A 14,924-nucleotide genomic window follows, 5' to 3' on the forward strand; every position below is an offset into this window, starting at 1 on the left:
TCCCACTTAGAAGTGCTTACTTTGGGTTATATGCTTTTTCACTTAAACCAACTTTTTATCTCTCACTTCCCCATTCACCCTCTCTCTAGAAATAAGAACTTAGGAAGGGTGAAACTTAATATTATAAACGTATTTTGGGTGACCCAAGAGGAGATTATGAAATTTGAAGTAGCTCAATTGGAGTGATTAGTTTAATGCTAGGGAAACAAGAAAGACCCTCCTGGTACATTTTCATGGAGACCAACTTGCTTGGGTCCTCTATCCAACTTGTTAGTCTACGAGGATTGTTAATAGACTAACCTTGTAAGCAGAATTGACTAAGGAGGGGACATTACAGTCCACCCTTCCTAGGATTGCTTCTCCTCAAGCAACCTCAATTTAGGATGTTGGAGTATTTGTTCATTCTCCCATGTGGCATCTTCCGAAGGTAAGTTTTTCCATTTTACGAAATATTCTCTGATGACCCTCTTCCGTAAAGTGCGCTCTCTAGTATCAATGATGGCCTCTGGTACTAAAATCAATTTCCCTTCGTCGTTGAGAGGGGGAAGCTCCATAGAAGGTACAACACGATGCCCAAGTGCCTTTTTAAGGCGAGATACATGGAAAACATTATGCACTCTACTCTTTGTCGGTAACTTCAACTCATATGCCACTTCTCCGACTTTCTAAATGATCTTGAAAGATCCATAGTAACGTGGCTTAAGTTTCTCCGCACCACTCTTCCTGAGCATGGACTGTCTGTATGGTTGTAGCATCAAGTACACCATATCTCCAACCTCAAAAGAATGTTCAACTCTATGCTGATTGGCATACTGCTTTTGCTGATTTTGGGCCTTCTGAATATTTTCCTTTAAGGTCTTTAGTATATCCTGACTCTCTTGAAGCACATCCTTGGCTTTGGGCACTTTGCTATCTCCAAGTAATAGATATAAAAAGTTGGGTGCCTCGTAACCATAGAGAGCCATGAATGGTGTCATCTAAATAGACATGTGGTAAGTGGTGTTATAACAATATTTCCCCAAGTGTAACCACTTAACCCAAGACTTCTGTTTCCCAACTAAGTAGTTTCGCAGGTAGCCTTCCACCCATTTGTTAACAATCTTTGTTTGACCATCTGTCTGTGGGTGATAGCTGGTACTAGGAGTGAGCTCTGTTCCACTCAATCTGAATAGTTCCTGCCAAAAATTACTCAGGAACTTACTGTCTCTGTCACTCAATATGTTCTGTGGTATCCTATGCAATCGGAATACCTCTCTAAAAAATAAATCAACAACCTGTGCTGCTGTATATGTGGTTGAAATAGGAAAGAAATGAGCAAATTTTGTTAATCTGTCAACCACAACATAAATACAGTCCCTGCCTTGGGCTTTGGGCAAACCCGTGATAAATTCCATCGAGATGCTTTCCCATTTCTGATTGGGAATGGGTAGGGGCTATAATAATCCAACTGGGAAGGAATGCTCATGTTCATTTTGCTGGCAAGTGGGGCATTCCCTCACATATTTTAAGAATTCAGCTTTGAGCCCTTTCCAAGTAAACCGTTCCTGAATTTGTTTGTAAGTCTTGAAGTAGCCGGGTGGCCTGCTAAGGGAATGTCATGAAAGGCTTTCAAAACTTTCTTCTTCATTCTTGATCCTGGTATCAATACTATCTTCTCTTTGTAAATGATGAGATCATTTACAACTATATACCTGTCATCCCCAATGGTACCATCTATAATGTCTGAAGCCCATTTGTCTTTTGCATATTCAACTGAAATCCACTCTTTCCAATCAGCTGCTATCTCACCTAAGAAACACAAGTGAAGTCTCCTTGATAGTGCATCGGCTACAATATTTTTCTTTCCCTTGACATAAACTATGTCAAAATTGTAAGATTGTAATTTGCTTACCCATTTTTGCTGTCCATCATTGAGGTCACGCTGATTTATGAAATGTTTAAGGCTGTTATGATCGGTTTTGACCACAAATTTGCTTCCTACCAAATATTGACGATACTTAGCTAAAGCATGCATTATGGCCAACATTACCTTCTCATAAATACTGTAACCTCTCTTGCCACCCCATAATTTTTGGCTCTCAAAAGCAATAGGGTGCTTATCTTGCATTAAGATTGCTCCTATGCCCTCTCCTGAGGCATTGCATTCAAGCTCAAAAGGTCTAGAAAAATCTGGAATAGCCAACATAGGACATGAGCTCATTAACTGCTTAAACTTATCAAAGCATTGTTGTGCCCCAGTAGACCAAATAAAAGTCCCTTTCTTTGTCAAATCTGTGAGTGGAGTAGCTTGCTGTGAGAATCCCTTGATGAAGTGATGATAAAATCCACAAAGACCCAATAATCCTTTGAGTTGTGTGAGGTTCTTGGGTGAGGGCCAGTCAATAATAGCTTAGATTTTATCTGGATCAACTCTAACACCCTCGACACTGATGATATGCCCCAAATAAAGTAGCTCTGTTAAAGCGAAGGCACATTTGGACTCCTTAGCATACAAGGATTCCCTCTCTAATATGTCCAGCATTGTGTCCAAGTGCATAAGATGGTCATCCCATGTTCTGCTGAAAATTAAAATATCATCAAAAAATACAAGGACAAATTTCTTCAATTGACGCTAAAAGACCCTGTTCATTGTAGACTAGAAAGTAGCTGTAGCATTGGTTAAACCAAATGGCATCACTAAAAACTCAAAGTGTCCATAGTGACAACGGAAAGCAGTCTTCTCCACATCCTCACTTCTAATTCTTATCCGATGATATCCGGATCTCAAATCAACCTTAGAGAAGAAGCATGCTCATGGAGTTCATCAATTAGTTCATCAATGCGTGGGATGGGATATCTGTTTTGATTGTCTTCTTGTTCAATGCCTTGTAATCTACACACATTCGTAGAGTCCCATCTCTCTTTTGGACCAAAACAATTCAAGATGCAAACGGACTTTTATTGGGTCTGATATGTCCTAACTCAAGTAATTCTTTGATTGTCTTTTCAATCTCATCTTTCAGCCTCTTTGGATGTCTATAAGGGGTAATGATTACTGGTTTAGCCCCTTCCTCTAACTCAATGATGTGTTCAATGCCTCTATTAGGTGGTATCTGAAAGATCCCAAAAGGATCCTTTTGCTGTTGTTGTTGTAAATTCTTAACATACTATATTTTTGTAATTTTCCGGTGATCTTATAGAATAGACAGAAGTTGCAGAAAGGGATTGTTTCTTTTTGGGTTTTGATGTTATAAGTAAAGTAATTGATAAATAGCAACAACTGTGAAATAAAACAGTAAACAATGTTCATATGTAAGAACACTTAAGCAATATGAAAATACTGCAAATCATACCAGGCAAATAACCTAGTTTTTTATTCAGCAAGAATCCATACATTTATTTGGAGTTGTTCTCAATTTGGATTGATGCCAGATGGAGGAATATTATTGGCAACGAACAAGGAAGACCAAATAAGCTGAATACAACCCTTCAAGCCAACATACAAACAAGGTGTGGTTGCAAAGGAGGCGTGGAAGCTGCTGCAAATCACGTGCCAGCTGAAATAGACCAGCCGCCCTGTTGAAACCCCCAATATGCACGCTGAATCTTCAGACCAAGAAGACGTGTCTTCTACCTCTGACAATCTCTGTGCAATCCTGGATAAATCCACTGTCAACTCCTGCTGAGGGCTACGTCCCAGCAAGTTCAAACCTGAGGTTTACGTCCCATACCAAAATCACTCTTCCAGAGCAATTCCCAAATTCGCAAGTTTCAAAATGATCAAAGATGCTATCAATTAGGTTTTCATCTCCTTATAACTCCTTTCCCTTTGCAAGTCGAACCCTAAAGAATAATAAAGCTTGCGCTTTATAATTAAAGTGACACTTTCCCAATTATGGCGTCAAACTATAGAAAAATATCACTTCATTGCGAATAAATAGCTTCAAGCATCCAAAAAAGACTCTGGGAGGTGAGAATCATCTAGCAAAGTTCAAGACCTTTCCAACGAGCTATAACACATAGGCATATCAAACCAGATGAAGCCAAAAACCCCTTATTACTCCGAAATGGCTATATACATAGCCTTATTTTGATTTATTTAATCGCTAACTTAAGAAATATTTAAATATATTAAAATATTTCCATAGATCCAATAATGGCCCAAAATAACCAACCAAACATGAATCTGACTTCGTCACCTGTCTGTGACTGATGCTGGACAAGATGGGCCAACTGGCAGTCCCATCCCTAAAATCTAGGGATACTCCTAGAAACTAGGAAACACACCCAATCTTCCTGAAACTGAAACTATGGTGTGGTCCCGTGGAACGTCAAATATGGAAACTACCACAACTTCCTAAAAAGTAGGGAATCGCCCTAAAAAGTAGGAACCTCTCTCCAAACACCTGTAACTGCTCAAAAGGATCCTGCTCTACTCCTTGGTCCCCCAAGTGGTCATTTAGTCAACTGCCAGTTCTCCCTAAAAAATAGGAACTGTCGTATGAAGGACCAAAATGGCTCACAGAGCCCTTGCAAAGCTCCATGACCCTCAGAATGAGTCCCCTAACCATGTCATTGACCTATGGGAACTCGAATGGTGGGTCAACCCTTGCTCATCTCATGTCACCTAGAAAAGGGGACATTACAACTTGCTGGAATATCACTGAACACCTTACTGTGACTGTTAATTATAGCTTGAACATTAGGTGGGTAGTTGTCCTTTTGCTGATCTGTTGTATTGGGCATGATTAAGCATTCTGCTGCCCATTTTGCTTGTGCATGCCAAGATATCCGTTCCATTCTTCTATAGGAGATGATGCGTAATCCACCATCGGACATTCCCCTAAGCAAATGTTTTCTTCCTTCTAGCTCAAACTTCATCTCCATTGCTCGAAGGTTGAGAGTAAACTTGTTGTCCTCATTTTTGTTTTAAAAAATGATGGACCATTACATAAAAATTTTACTCTGTGGCACGCTTCTCGAGGCATAATTTTTCTTCGCCCTTGGACTAGCTTAATCTTTAGTCCATCCTCGAACCACGTTTCAAATTTCATTGCATTCTGGATTCGTTTGCTATGTTTTTCCTTCAATTTCGGGTTTTTTCTCCTTGACTGCAGGTGGTAAATTTTCCTTAAGTTGCAAGTTTTAATGATTTCCTTTGTTTTAGTCTTTGTAGGGAAATTTTTAGTTAATTACAAGTGCACTTTATGAAATTAGAACTTGTAACTTCCTTTTTATTTCCCCCTTGATGCTTTTTGGCTTTTTAAGTCATAATAGGAATTTTTTGGATAAGTTACAAGTTAATTTTAAATTATAAATTTAAAAGTCACTTGTAATTCTCTTATAAAGTTCCTATTTTAGTGTTTTTACTTGTAATGGGGATTTTATTTCCGTATTACATGATTTAGGCTATCAAAACTTGTTGAAGGGATTTTATTTTCCCCTTACAAGTTATTATAACTTGTATTTCTCTCTCAAAAACCCGATTTGCTCCATAAATGAAAATAAAGGCATTTTAAACTTGCTAAAGGGTTTTCAAAACCCGATTTTGCCTAGAATGGAGATAAAGTGACATTTTAAACTTGTAAAATGAAAAGAGAAACCCGATTTTCATTATTGCATGTAAAAAAGAAACTTGTTGCATCTCTCCAAGAACCCGACCAGCCAAAGAAGGCAAATTTGTTGAAGTTTTCATGCAAATTTTGTGGAGGAATTTTAGGAGGTAAGAGGCGTTTTGGATTGTCTCCTATTTTCATGCATTTGTGAACACGTCCCACGCCATTTGGAGGTTCAAATTGTTAGGTTTTTATGATTTATAAACAGCAAAAAACGTGTTTATTAATACCACGTTTTTCTTTGAAATTTGTCACAATTTCAACACTCTCCTAAATCGTTTTTGCTTCCTTTACCTAGGTGTGGGGTTTGGATAGAGATTCAACCCATTTTTCTTGCATCTTGAAACACGTTTTTGTTGTTATTCTCCAAATTCGAGTTTGAAAAAACGTGGCAAGGGTTTTGGAATCTATTTCTATTTAAAGGATTATCTTCTTCATTCAAAGATTGTTTCATCTCTTGAAGAGGCATTTTGGATTGAAGCAAGGTATGTTTACTTTTCTTCTTGTTTTATTTCTTGTCTTCTTGTTTTTTATTTCTAGTTGTATATTTGTATATATGTTGGTTTTGCCCTAAACTTGGTTTTGTGAGAGAGATTTTTCCCCTTGGCAAAGCAATTTTTACATTGCATTGATCTTCCCCATCTTCCCTCTTTACTTGTATTCGGGATTTTAAATCCCGATTACAAGTAGGATGAAAATAATTGATCGTCCCTTATGGTTAGAATATTTTAATCATCTTTTGGTGAACTTCCAAGTTTCAAAGATGAGAAATACCCATTCTTTCAAAATCTTTTTTTTAGAACTGGATTACATGTTGTAAGTTCTTACCATTTTTTTGAAAATGATTTTCCCAAAATCCTTCCATTTTTGTTCATACTCATTGCCTTTATCCGTACATTCCATTCACGCCATTTTCTACATGTCAAAATCTCATTTTCACTCATTTCTCCATTTTTTGTTTTACAAGTATACTTGCATTCGGGTTTTAAAAATCCGATTGCATGTTCGTTCTTCCCCACTTGTATACTTGTAAAACTTTTCCCAAGATCCGAAATTGGTCAAAGTCAAGTTTCCAACATTCCCATTTATTTCCCATCTTTCTCTCACAAAGTTGTGAAGTGCAAGGGCTGGAGTTCTTCCCATTTGAAGAAGGAAAAATGTTAGTTGCAGCTGATTATGATGTTGCTTTAACACTTTTAAGTCTTCATCGCAGCATACCAGGTTGTTCTTCAATGTCAGATTTACCATCATCTCCCATTCCAAAGAAGATGAAGTATAAATATGACAAGTACCAGAATGAAGTTTCCCCTTCACAAGTTTCCTCTCCTTTGGATCATATCAAGGATACGGAGATAGGGCATATTGACATGTTAGAATTCATTAAAAGGGTGGAAGATCCACAGGATATTAATATGCAGCGGTTGTTGGACAGCCACATTCATCATGCATCTTCTTTTCTAGTGACTGCCCTAGAACCTGAATTTGTTCTCGCTTATGCTCACCACTTTGACAAGGAGACGAGAACCATTAGAAATGATGACGGTGAGGCAATAATCCGCCTTGATGCGGATACTATTGAGAAAGTCTTCAAAATACCATTAACACCTGTGTATATGGAAATTTCAAAGGATAGTGCAGCTGACTACTATGTCAAGAGGGAAAAAGACTGTAAACGCCACATTAACAAGTGGATTCATGAACCACGAGCTGCTTTCACAAGGTGGGCTAAGTTGTACCGTTGTGACTTCAAGTGGGAAATTGGAGACATCATACTCTCCTCAGCAGGATGATGGGTCTTGAGCACTCTAATGTTTTTGAACCCTGGATATATCAGTTTGCCATGTTCATAAGGCAGTCCCATCATATATCATGGGGAGAGATTAGCAGTGACGCTTTGTGCGAACAACTTGTTGCAGTCCCTACTACCATGACATTCTATATGAATTCATACTTAGTGTATTTAGCAACATCACTTAGACATTTCCCTGGTCTTTCTACCAAGGGTGATCGCTCGCTTATACTTGTGTGGGAATATTATGATCAACTACCCTTGAGACCCAACATATTACATTTCAGGAGGGTTCAAGATGCATTCTATGGTTACTTAATGTGCCAGTTTGACAAGACTCTAAAGAATAGACGGGTGTCAGATGAAGCATGGGAAAGAGTGAATGAGTATGGTTGCTTGTTCCTTCAATTCCCGACTTTCACTTATGTAAGAGTCGGATGCTACAATGGGCAACCATACATGCTTCCTAGATACTCAACCGATAAGATCATTCTTATGGAGTTGGGAAGACAGAACATGGTTGTGCATGCTCATCAATCTGTCAAACATAAGGTTGGGATGAGAATTTCTACAAATAACCCATTGAAGATTAGCCGGTATTCTCTTGTCACATTCGTCAAAGCCAAAGCTATGGAGACCGAGATGCAGGAGATTAAACTCAAAAGGTTTAAGTCAAGGGCAGATTTTGACTACCGAGGTATGAAGGAAAAGATCAAAAAGTCCTTCATACATGTGCATCGCATTGAGGATATTTCGGTGGATATCCGTACAGAAATGGAGGTTCTCAAGATGGACTACTGTAGGCTTACCCTTGAGCAGGTTATTGATTTGAACCTAGTGGACATTCTGCAAGGGATGATTGATGATGGGAATGTGCTTGATCTAGAGTATATCTCACGAAGGGTTGATGAAGCCCCACTTACTTTAATCCAATGGTCACATAAAGAATGCACTTCCATTCTTGAAAGATTTCAGCCTATCCTAGCTAACACCAACACTTGGCTCAAAGGTAATGGTGTTATACTCATCAAGATCAAGGTTGGAAAAGAAGATGACTCTACGGGGCTCTTGGGCGTAAGTCTGAGATTCAGATTGACAACAAGGAAGATGCATCATCTTCAGGCACTAGGATCAAATTGCGGGTTAGTCGGGCAATAGTGCTTCCGCCAGAGGAGGCGACAGTTCGTGGAAAAGAAAAATCCCAGATTCACATTCATTTGATTGATCCTGATAATCCAGAGGAAGGACAACAATCCGATGATGCTCCCAAGTCACTGGCTTCAGAGTCACCTCATGAGATTCCCTCCTCAGTTTCCATGGAGTTGCCTCTATCTCCCTCCTGACATATTAGTGGAGGAGTCTCCTCAGAATGTCGTTCCTATTTCATCAGTTGAGGCACCTCTTGATTATCAACAAGAGAGTTTGCTGGAAATCTCCGAGGATAGTCCTACATGTATCCATTTGTCAAAGATTTATACCTCTACTTCCGGCTTTGAAGAGTTTATGAGACAATCTTCATGCCCATTGGTTATTGAGAAAACCATAGTTGAACTACTCGCGACTCGGCTCGACTTGCCAAGCCCCTGGGAAAAAAACTCGGCGAAAACTCCGGAAAAACTCGGAAAAACTCGGCGAAAAACTCGGCAACTTAAAAACACGCTTAAACTTAGTAAAAAACTCATTTTTTTTGCAATTTTTAATGAGAAGATGCATCCAATGAATCAATAAATGATAACACAAAAGAAACAAGCTGATTCTAGATATATTTAAATGCAAAGTGTCTACAAAATCGCATCCTCATGAGGAATGCTGATGGCTGGAAGCCTGAAGCAAAATAGTAAATTACTAAATAGTTTTTGTAAAACCAAAAGTAAATACATCATTACAATTACAATTACAACTTCCTCTTCCCAGCTCTAGCAAAAACATGGGGAGAGGTAGAACTAGAGGGTCTAGACTGTCTAGTCGTATAAGTCTGCTGTGGGACTGGGCGTGACTGTGCCTCCTCGCTCGGTATGGTTGATTGAGACTCATCCTCCATCATGGATGAAGCTATGTCTCCACCTACCGCTGGCACTGGCAATGAATCCTCATCCTCATCCTCATCCTCCTCAATGTCATCCAGCCTGAAACCAAATCCACCCCCCTCCTCCATAGCCTGCCTCTCCAAATCAGTGATGTCAGTGTCGGAAAACAATGGAGGCTGCTCCTGTGATGTCCAATCACTGTAAGGATCTATATCATCCAAGTCAATTGGACCACCTTCTAGTTCCTCTACCTTCTTTACGTGCAATCGAAGATTATATTGCACGTAGACAAGGTCATTGAGCTGTTTCTGCACTAACTTGCTCCTCTTCTTCGTGTGGATTGCTTCAAACAAGCTCCAATTGCGCTCACAATTGGATGAATTGCAAGGTTGACATAAGACTCTGAGGGCAAATTTTTTGAGATGTGGGGTGTTTCCACCCCAATTTTGCCACCAAGCATCTGCAAAATAAATAAAATGGAAAAGTTAGAAAGCAAAGAGAAAAGAGAAAACATAATTTATCAATCATTTTAGTCTTTAGATCCCAAAATCCAAATGGCAAATGTTATACCTGGGGTTTGAGTGGTTCTTCCTCTCCTAGCCAGCTCTGAAGAGAATAGCTTACCCCTTCCTCCCTCATAATTTTGGAGCTCACTCACAATGAGGTCTCTCTCCTCAACATCAGGTACCATCCTCTCAATGCATGTACTGAGGCCCTCCATGACTTCTCCATTCGAATCTGAGTAAGAACCCCCGAACCTAAAATGAGGGTTGAGGAAGTACCCTGCTGCATGAATGGGTTGGTGGAGCTGATTGTTCCACCTCCTATCAACAATTTCCCAAATGGGATCAAATTTGAGCCTATCTCCCTTGTAGTAATTTTTGATAGACTCTTTGGCCCTATCCATGGCCTCATAAAGATATCCCATTGGGGTTTTATCCCCATCCACCAAGCGAAGAACTCGAACCAAGGGCTCTGACACCTACAATTGAAAAATACAAATTACAAAAAGATCAAAATTTAAATAATGAAGTTACAAATTAGAAATGAGAGACTTGAATCAAGATTAACTAAAATTTAAAAATTAAAGTTTTGAAGTAACAACCTTCACAATCTCTGCAGCCCTTTGTGCAAATTGGTTGTCGAAGACTATGCATGCGATAGCCTCTCCTTCAGGCTTCTTTGAATAAGGTGAGTTAAGCCATTCTCCACTCACAAACATTTGTTTCAAAGAAGTCAATGCAGCAAGAATGCTTTGCAACATCAAGAAAATCATTGCAAACCTTGTGACACCAGCTCTCACCAAATCTTTCCTTTGCGTGTGTTGTCTCATCAAATTTAGGACCCAAGGGTGATTGTAGATATATTTGGTGATCCTCCTTGCATCTTCCACAACTGGAGTCACCCACTCAAGTTTTCCTATGTCCTCCAAAAGAAGGTCAAGGACATGTGCTGCACAAGGTGTCCAAAAAAGAGTGGGGTGCCTCTCTTGGAGGATTCTTCCTGCAAAAGAAGAATTTATTCTTAAGAAATATGCAACCAAGTAAAACAAAGCCCACAACAAATGAGAATATTGCTAATGCCTAAAGGTGATAATTCAAAAGGATTCTACCTGTTGGCACATATGCTGCTGCATTATCTGTGATGATTTGCACCACATTCTCTACCCCCACCTCCATGATGACACGCTCCAACATTCTAGCCAATGTTTCTGCATTTTTAACCTTGTTGGAGGCATCAACAGATTTCAAGAACACTACATTGTCCTTGCAAGCGACCAAAAAATTGATGATGGTGCAGTTCTTGCCATTTGTCCACCCATCAGAAAGAATGGTGCAGCCATAATTTGCCCAATCAATTTTTTGATCCTCCATCACTTCTCTTGCCCTAGCAACTGCATTTGTGAGCAACCTGTAAGTGCAAAGTGAAATTAGGTATTAGTACACAATTTTGATTTAATAAACAAGAAATCTAAAAAATAATTAAAAATGAAATCAAGTGGACTATGTAGTAATTTACTAACCTCCCACTCAAATCCCTGCGAGAAGGGGCCTTGTACCCCTTTCCTGAAACTGTCATAGCAGTCACCAAATTCAGCCAATAAGCATTCTCCGCCACATTGAATGCAATGTTGTTGAAGTACCAAAAATCAGCAACTGCAATGTCAGTTTTCTCATGTACCTCCTTATTCCATCCACTAGCCTCTAATGATGGTTGTGCTCCAGGTGTGTTTCTGGGCACAAAATAATCACTTATCGACCCTGATCGTTGTGATGGAAGTGGAACAGGGCCAGGTACTCTACTAGAGGAAGCAGAAGCAATGGGCGAGTTGATGGTGGGTTTGCGGATACGTGGGCCACGCCTAGAGCCCACTATGCCCTCAAGTGCTTCTTCTTCCTCTTCAAGGTCAATAGAAACACCTTGAGATTCAGCTATGGCTAATCTCATGGCTAGCTTTGCCCTATCCCTTCGCAATTTCTTCTCTTCCCCAGCTGCAAGTAGGGCATTCATTTGTTTTTTTATTTCTTCATTGGTCCCAGGGCATGCTCTAGCATCATGCCTATCTATTTCCGCAAGGTGGTATTTGAGGCGGTTGATGCCTCCATGAAGTTTTCTCTCACACTTTATGCATATAATTGATCCACGATCGGGTCCCTCATAGGCATACCTCCATGCCCCATCTCTAGCACCTCTAGGACGGGTGCCTATAAATCTAGATGGGCATGGATCTAGTGGCCATTGCTCCCTTGCCATGATTAATGCTTACTTAACCTACACATACAAAGTGCAAAAAAAAAATAACATTTTAGTTAAACAATTTAGCACTAAGCAAACTATCTACATTAGTTTAAATAAATTTAGACATCATTCGAAGTTTTTTTTTTTTAAAAAGTAGGGTTTGAATTTTTTTTTGAAAACTAGATTCTTCAAAAAAATTGTGAAAATTCAACAAGACTTGTGTTAAATCTTGTGTAAATAACTTAGAAATGATTTAGACTACCTAGGAATCATTTGTAATTAATCTAAATGCAACAAAAAATAAACAAATTCTTTTAAAAAAGCATAGAAAAAAAAATTAAAAAACTTACCTGGAATCTGATTTTCCCTTCAAATCCTCTTCAAATCCCCTTCAAATCCACTTGGAATCACTCAATAACCACCCCAAATTACCTTCCAAGCCTTCCAAATGAGTTTCCCCCTTCTCAGCCCAAAACATAATTGGAAAACAAAAAATAAATGAATTTTTAAGCCGTTTTTGGCTGTAAAGGAAACGCGGGCGAGTTTTTTTCAAAAACTCGCTAAAAACTCGGCGAGTTTTTGCCAAAAACTTGGCTAGTTTTCCTGGCGAGTAGAAGTCGTTACTACTCACCAGGCCCAAAAACTCAGCGAGTTTTTGTCACTCGCCGAGTTTTCGGCGAGTGTGTCATCTATGGAGAAAACCATGGTTGCCATCCAAACAGATACTCCTCCCAGGATGACCATGACTATTCAAATAGAAACTGCTTCTCCTTTATCTTCGGTAGCTACTAGAGAAGAACTAGTCGTTTTACCTCCATGGTTTAGTTCTTTTACCCCAAAGAGGAAGAAGCAGGAAATCTCTCCTGATGTCTTTGATTATCAGCAACTCAAGCAATCTAGGCCTAAGGTTGTTAAAAAGGGCAAGATGATCTCAAGGGTAACTGTTGACAACAACAAGATGAAAGTGGCAAAAATTGTTGAGCCCCTTGCGGATAAGCCACGTTAGGAAATGCAAGTTGTTGATTACAGGGTTACAAGGATAGAATTGGGTAAACAAACACACGAAGTGGTCAAGCATGATGCCCAACAATCCATAGCTTCACTAGTACAATGGTATGATGAACTTCTAGCGAAGAAAGACAAACCAGAAGAGGAGAATAGGCAACTTGTTGCAACTGTTCATAAAATTACAAAATCTGTTGGTGAAGGGAGTAATCCTACAAGTTCTTCCAGTTCACAAGAATCAATTCGGGGAGTCGAAATAGCTGCTCCGAAAGTACAAGCATTGGATTCTTGGGTGGATCAACTTCATGATCTGTGCAAGTGCTGAAAGACATATTCCAAATGATGGTTACGTTGGAGACCATTGAAGAAAAATTGAATCATATCTCCGAGACTTTTAAATAGAACTTGGAAAGGGTTGAAAGTAGCTTGACAGTTTGGCGCAAGATGCCTCAACAATAGCTGAGTGTTCTTCAGGAGCATGACATTATTCCTTCCAGGGTCATGTATTTGGAATTCGAAGAACTTCTAGAGAACAAAGCCCTTGTTCTCAAATCCCTTATTGAGGAGATTGATGACGCAATGAGATTGCGAGTTGAAGTATTCCAAGGTGTTGTTTCTCATTGTGAGAAGGCCTCTTGCAATATAATGAGTCAGAATGGAGAGTTGATACCAGAAGAAGAAGTGCTCGCAGATTTACAGATGAAGATTCATAATGAGTGGAGGAGCGAACAATTTTCAGCTGCCTCAATTTAGGTTTTGATGAAACATCAAATCTTCTTGCACAAAATCCAGTCCACTTTGGAGAAGAACAACTCTATGCTTCTTCAATGCCATGATACCATCGTGAAGACCATGGTCGTTGCCAAGAACACCGACGAACCGAATCCTGCTGAGCTACGAATGATCATCCAGAAGTTCGAAGGATTCATGTCTTCACATGCTGCAACTTAAGCGTTTTTCAACACTTAGTTGCGTTTTTCCAGAATTGTAATCTCTTAGTTGTAGTTTTTCTTTTGACAAGTTACATGTAAAAACATTTGGTAAATTGCAAGTCAAGTCTTTACTTGCACTTTTGTAATTACATGTAAATCAACTACAAATTGTGTTCAGTTAGGATTGTAGTTGGAATAAGTTATAGTTAGTTATTGAATAAGTCTTGGTGGTTGGGAGAATCTCTCAAGTTAGTTAGGATCCTCCCACCTTTTTCTCAAGACTCCTCTTCTATATATACTTGAGGGGTCTATTATAATCTTTATCTTTTAGAAAGCAAACAAAAACTCTGCCAAATTTGCAACAAATAAGTCTTTGAGCTTTCATGTGTGAATTTAAGAATTGAAAGAAATAGAAGAAAATTGCTCAAGCTTTGAGTCTTTGTGCTACATTCTTGAGTTTGTGTTCCATATTATCTTTCTTGCAATTGTTTCTTTGAGAGCTTAATCGAATCTGATTTGCAGTCTTTGTGCTGCAAGTATTGGAGATTAATTTAGTTAAAGTAGAAGTTCTATTGTGAAAAACTGTAAGACTTTGTGCTTGCACTTGTTCTTAAGAGTTTAGAAGTAGATTTTGTAAGAAATAGCTATAAGTCTTTGAGCTCTTACTAGTTCTTACTGTTTCACATAAAAGGAAATAAGTTATTTAGACTTTGTGCTGTTATAATTTGTTCTTAATATCGTTAGAATAGAAAAGGGTAGATAGGACTTCACATAGTCAAGACTTTGAGCTTGATATTGCTGTCCCGTCCCGAAGGAAGTGACAGAAGTCTTTGAGCTT

At 39.1% G+C, this 14,924-nt stretch overlaps 2 protein-coding genes across 2 annotated transcripts; both read right to left on the reverse strand.

Moving 5' to 3' along the window:
* Nucleotides 1-665: 665 nt before the first annotated feature.
* LOC131860218 (uncharacterized) lies at nucleotides 666-1,394 on the reverse strand. Its single transcript, XM_059214601.1, has 3 exons — nucleotides 1,275-1,394; nucleotides 1,086-1,175; nucleotides 666-977 (listed from the first exon to the last, which is right to left on the reverse strand). The coding sequence occupies exons 1-3, from the start codon at nucleotides 1,392-1,394 to the stop codon at nucleotides 666-668; spliced, it is 522 nt and encodes a 173-aa protein (XP_059070584.1).
* A 110-nt stretch (nucleotides 1,395-1,504) lies between these two features.
* On the reverse strand, nucleotides 1,505-10,964 carry LOC131860220 (uncharacterized). The gene is made up of 4 exons (XM_059214603.1): nucleotides 10,516-10,964; nucleotides 9,981-10,392; nucleotides 9,781-9,870; nucleotides 1,505-2,169 (listed from the first exon to the last, which is right to left on the reverse strand). The coding sequence occupies exons 1-4, from the start codon at nucleotides 10,741-10,743 to the stop codon at nucleotides 1,505-1,507; spliced, it is 1,395 nt and encodes a 464-aa protein (XP_059070586.1). The 5' UTR covers nucleotides 10,744-10,964.
* Nucleotides 10,965-14,924: the final 3,960 nt, after the last annotated feature.

The sequence above is a fragment of the Cryptomeria japonica genome, chromosome 2 (assembly GCF_030272615.1).
Source record: "Cryptomeria japonica chromosome 2, Sugi_1.0, whole genome shotgun sequence".
Classification (NCBI taxonomy): domain Eukaryota; kingdom Viridiplantae; phylum Streptophyta; class Pinopsida; order Cupressales; family Cupressaceae; genus Cryptomeria; species Cryptomeria japonica.

What these genes read in the sequence shown, in the direction of transcription:
- LOC131860220 (XM_059214603.1), bottom strand. Translation starts at nt 10,743, where the DNA reads ATGAGACAACACACGCAAAGGAAAGATTTGGTGAGAGCTGGTGTCACA. An exon ending in GGGCTGCAGAGATTGTGAAG is followed by an intron (nt 10,393 to 10,515) that starts GTTGTTACTTCA and finishes TTTCAATTGTAG; the next exon opens with GTGTCAGAGCCCTTGGTTCG. An exon ending in ACCTTGCAATTCATCCAATT is followed by an intron (nt 2,170 to 9,780) that starts GTGAGCGCAATT and finishes TGGCTATTCCAG; the next exon opens with ATTTTTCTAGACCTTTTGAG.
- LOC131860218 (XM_059214601.1), bottom strand. Translation starts at nt 1,394, where the DNA reads ATGGAATTTATCACGGGTTTGCCCAAAGCCCAAGGCAGGGACTGTATT. An exon ending in CCACATATACAGCAGCACAG is followed by an intron (nt 1,176 to 1,274) that starts GTTGTTGATTTA and finishes AATTTTTGGCAG; the next exon opens with GAACTATTCAGATTGAGTGG. An exon ending in CAAAGATTGTTAACAAATGG is followed by an intron (nt 978 to 1,085) that starts GTGGAAGGCTAC and finishes ATGTCTATTTAG; the next exon opens with ATGACACCATTCATGGCTCT.